This window comes from Apteryx rowi, unplaced genomic scaffold, assembly GCF_003343035.1.
Source record: "Apteryx rowi isolate R43461 unplaced genomic scaffold, aptRow1 scaffold_1928, whole genome shotgun sequence".
Classification (NCBI taxonomy): Eukaryota; Metazoa; Chordata; class Aves; order Apterygiformes; family Apterygidae; genus Apteryx; species Apteryx rowi.
Genome location: NW_020448228.1, coordinates 1 through 3,464, shown reverse-complemented (window position 1 = coordinate 3,464; position 3,464 = coordinate 1). Strand labels below are relative to the sequence as shown.

The window sequence follows — 3,464 nt, the reverse complement described above, 5'->3', positions numbered from 1 at the left end:
CGGGAGGCCGCGTCTCCCCGTTACCGCCGTCCCTCCCCGGATAATAGAGCGTTTCCTATTGCCGCTTCCCGGATAAGAGACGGACCCTCGCTGCTCTTCCGCTGGCGTTTCCGACCGCTCAGCCGGAGCCGTTCGCAGTCGCCGCCGAGGAATTCCCAAAGCGAAGCCGGAGGAGGAGGGGGGGGATCAGCTGTCCCGATGGCTTCGTATCTCGGCCGGATTCCTCCGCGCGAGGGGCTTTGATCCGCCGCTTGTTTTTCGGGGGAACGGAAAACGGCAGCTGGGAGAGATGCCGCCTCCGCGGGCCCCATGCCGCCGGCAAGCAGAAGCCGAGCGCGAGCCGGGAGCCACCTCGACCCCAGAAGAAACCCACATCCTGCCCCCCCGTCGGAAACGAGACGTTCGCCCCGGCCGCTGCCTCCGAGGYGCCTTTTCCTGCCGCCGCTGCCGCCGGAGAGAGTGGGAAGGGGGGGGAAAAACCCGGGCGCCGCTCGTGAAACGCTGGAACGGGGTAAAACGCCCCGTTCCGGCATGTGGCGGGAAGCGGAAGCCGGGAATGAGCCGCCGGCTTCGCTCTTCTGGGAGCGAGGAGGCTCGATGGAGCGGGGAGGAAAGCGAGAGCCGGGCGGCCGGGCTGCGTCCTTGTCTTCCCGGAGACGGTTTTCCGACTGCCGCGCGGAAAGGGGACCCGTCCTGGGGAAAGCGGCCCCTGGCCCTTCTCAGCGTTTTCCCTAGGGAGCTTCCCGGCCTCGGGATGGGTTTTATTTACCCGGATGCTCCCCGGGGGATTTTGGTTCATTTTAAAGCTTCCGTGCTGTGGCCAAAGGGTTTGCCGCCATCCGCCTTTCCGCTCCCGAAACGGTGGTGTCCCGCGCTTCGGTCCGTGCCTGGGAAGCACCAGCTCGGCTTTTCCAAGRGGAGGGAAAACCTTTGGAGCCTGGAGCTGGTGAAACTGCTCGTGGGGTGACCCAAGCAGCCGAGCCATCCTCGCCACCGGCCCCGGGGAGGGACGACAGGATCGTGGCCGCCGCCGACCCACCGTTTTCCTCCTTTTCCATACAGATCTGTCCCGGAACCGCTTCGCCGAGGTGCCGGAAGACGCCTGCCGGCTGGTGTCGCTGGAAGCGCTGAGCCTCTACCACAACTGCCTGCGGAGCATCCCGCCCGCCATCGCCAACCTGCAAGCCCTCACCTACCTCAACCTCAGGTAGGGAGCGGCCCCGGCGCCGCCGGAGGAGCCGCCGCGGCGCTTCCCGAGGCCGGAGCCGGAGCCGGAGGCTGCCACGGGCCCTGTCGCTCCTCCCCGGCAGCCGCAACCAGCTGGCCGCGCTGCCCGCCTGCCTCTGCCGCCTGCCGCTCAAGGTGCTCATCGCCAGCAACAACAAGCTGCCGCTGCTGCCCGACGCCATCGGCGCCCTGAGCGCCCTCCGGCAGCTGGTGAGCCGGGGAAAAAGGGGGGCGCCGGGATGCGCCGGATGCGGCGCCGCGGCGGAGCCGCCTCCGTCGCCTCGCTGACCTTCCCCTCGGCAGGACGTGAGCTGCAACGAGCTGCAGTCGCTGCCGGCCAGCGTGGGCAAGCTGGAGTCGCTGCGGGACCTCAACGTCCGCAGGAACCAGCTCACCGCCCTGCCCGAAGGTGGGTGCCGCGGAGCGGAGCGGGGGAGCGCGCGCGCGGAGCGCGGAGCGGGGAGCCGCATCCGGCAGCTCCGACGGCTCCGCCCCCCCCACTTCCTCGCTCCAGAGCTGTCGGAGCTGCCGCTCGTCCGCCTCGACTTCTCCTGCAACCGCGTCGCCGCCATCCCCGTCTGCTACCGCCACCTCCGCCACCTCCAGACCATCCTGTCCGACAACAACCCGCTGCGCTCGCCCCCCGCCCAGGTGAGCGGCGCGGCCGGGACGGCAGCGGGGCGACGGGATACGGGAAGAGGARGAGGAGGAGGGGGGGGATCCCGATCCCGCCGCCTTTGCCTCTTTCCAGGTGTGTCTCAAGGGCAAGGTGCACATCTTCAAATACCTCAACGTCGAAGCCTGCGGCAAAGCGGCGCCGGAGCTGGCCGACCTCGCCCGCGCCGCCCGGCCCTCCGCCTTCGGCACCTGGTGAGGGAGGGAGCGCGGCGGGAGCCGGCCGGAGCCGCCGGAAGCGCCGGAAGCGCCGCCGCTGCCCGCCCCGCTCTCTGCTCCTCCGCAGCCTCGCCGACGAGCTCTACCCCGCGCGCCAGTACGGAGGCCTGGACTCCGGCTTCAACAGCGTCGACAGCGGCAGCAAGCGCTGGTCCGGCAACGAGGTGGGCGGGCGAGCGGAGAGGGGGGCGCCGCATCCCGGCGGGTCCCTCCCGGAGCCGCCTTCTCCCCAGGGTTTCCCCCTTTCTCTCCCGTCTCAGTCCGCGGATGAGTTCTCGGATTTGTCCTTCCGGATCGCCGAGCTGGCCCGCGAGCCCCGGCAGCTGAAGGAGAAGCGGCACGGAGCGGGTGAGCGGAGCCGCGGATCCGCTCCGGTTGCGGAGCTGCTCCGATCGGAGCCGGCGCCCGACGCTTTCCCTCCCCGCAGCCGGCGACAGCGACCTGGAGCAGGTCGACTTCATCGACGGCAGCGTCAACGGGGAGGAGGAGGAGGAGGCGGCGATGGCGGCGGCCGCCCGCTCCGACGCCAGCTCGCAGGGCCCGGCCCCGCCGGAGGTGAGGCCGCTTCCCCCCGTTCCCGCCGGGCTCCCGGCGCTCCGCACCCTGTGCCCACCTTCCTCTCCCTCTTCCGCAGGGGAAGCAGAGGCCGGAGAAGAGCCTGTCCCCACAAGCGGAGGCGGGGGACAAAGCCGCGGGCGGCAGGTGAGCGTCGGCGCAGCCGGTGGGATGGGGGGGACGCGCTGTTCCCGCCACCGTTCCTGCCGCTGTTCCCGTTCCCACCGCCATTCCCGCTCATGACGCCACCGTTCCTAGGGCGGCTCCGGGAGCCGTCCAGGCTCGGGAAGAGGCCGCCAGCGAGGAGCGCAGGCGCCCCGAGACCCTCCAGCTGTGGCAGGAGCGCGAGCGGCAGCAGCAGGCGCTGCGGAGCCAGAGCCTGGAGAAGCGGGACAGGTACGGAGCCGGAGCCGGAGCGGACACGGAGCCGGAGCGGGGACGCCTGGGCCCCCGCCGCCGCCGCCTCCAACCTCTTCCTCCATTCCAGCTTCCTGCGAACGGCGCCCAGAGCCGGCCCCGCCGCCGCCACCGTCCCCACGCAGAGCAAGTAAGACCCCTAATTCCCCCCCAAAACCCTCCCGGACGCCTGGGCCCCCCCGGACGCCTGGGCTCACCGCGGGCCCCCTCCCTCCGCAGCGGCCAGCCGGACAGCAGCACCTTCCTGCCGCGGAAGCCGAGGACGCAGGTGAGGACGCCGGGCTCGTTAGGGGAGGGTTAACGATGGCCGGGCGCTAATTAACCGCTCCCCCCCCCCCATGGCTGCGTTGCAGGGCCCGGATCCGCCTCCC

General features: G+C 71.3%; 1 protein-coding gene across 1 annotated transcript; it reads left to right on the top strand.

Annotated features, from left to right (window-relative positions):
* Positions 1-215: 215 nt before the first annotated feature.
* On the top strand, positions 216-3,458 carry LOC112964535 (leucine-rich repeat and calponin homology domain-containing protein 4-like; the record flags this gene model as incomplete). Its single annotated transcript, XM_026062759.1, has 14 exons — positions 216-423; positions 1,061-1,207; positions 1,311-1,437; positions 1,531-1,636; positions 1,742-1,878; positions 1,979-2,097; positions 2,189-2,285; positions 2,382-2,469; positions 2,549-2,676; positions 2,756-2,823; positions 2,935-3,072; positions 3,164-3,223; positions 3,313-3,361; positions 3,447-3,458. Coding segments are annotated over exons 1-14 (1,410 nt in total), but the record flags the coding sequence as incomplete, so codon positions are not given.
* Between the last annotated feature and the right edge of the window lie 6 nt (positions 3,459-3,464).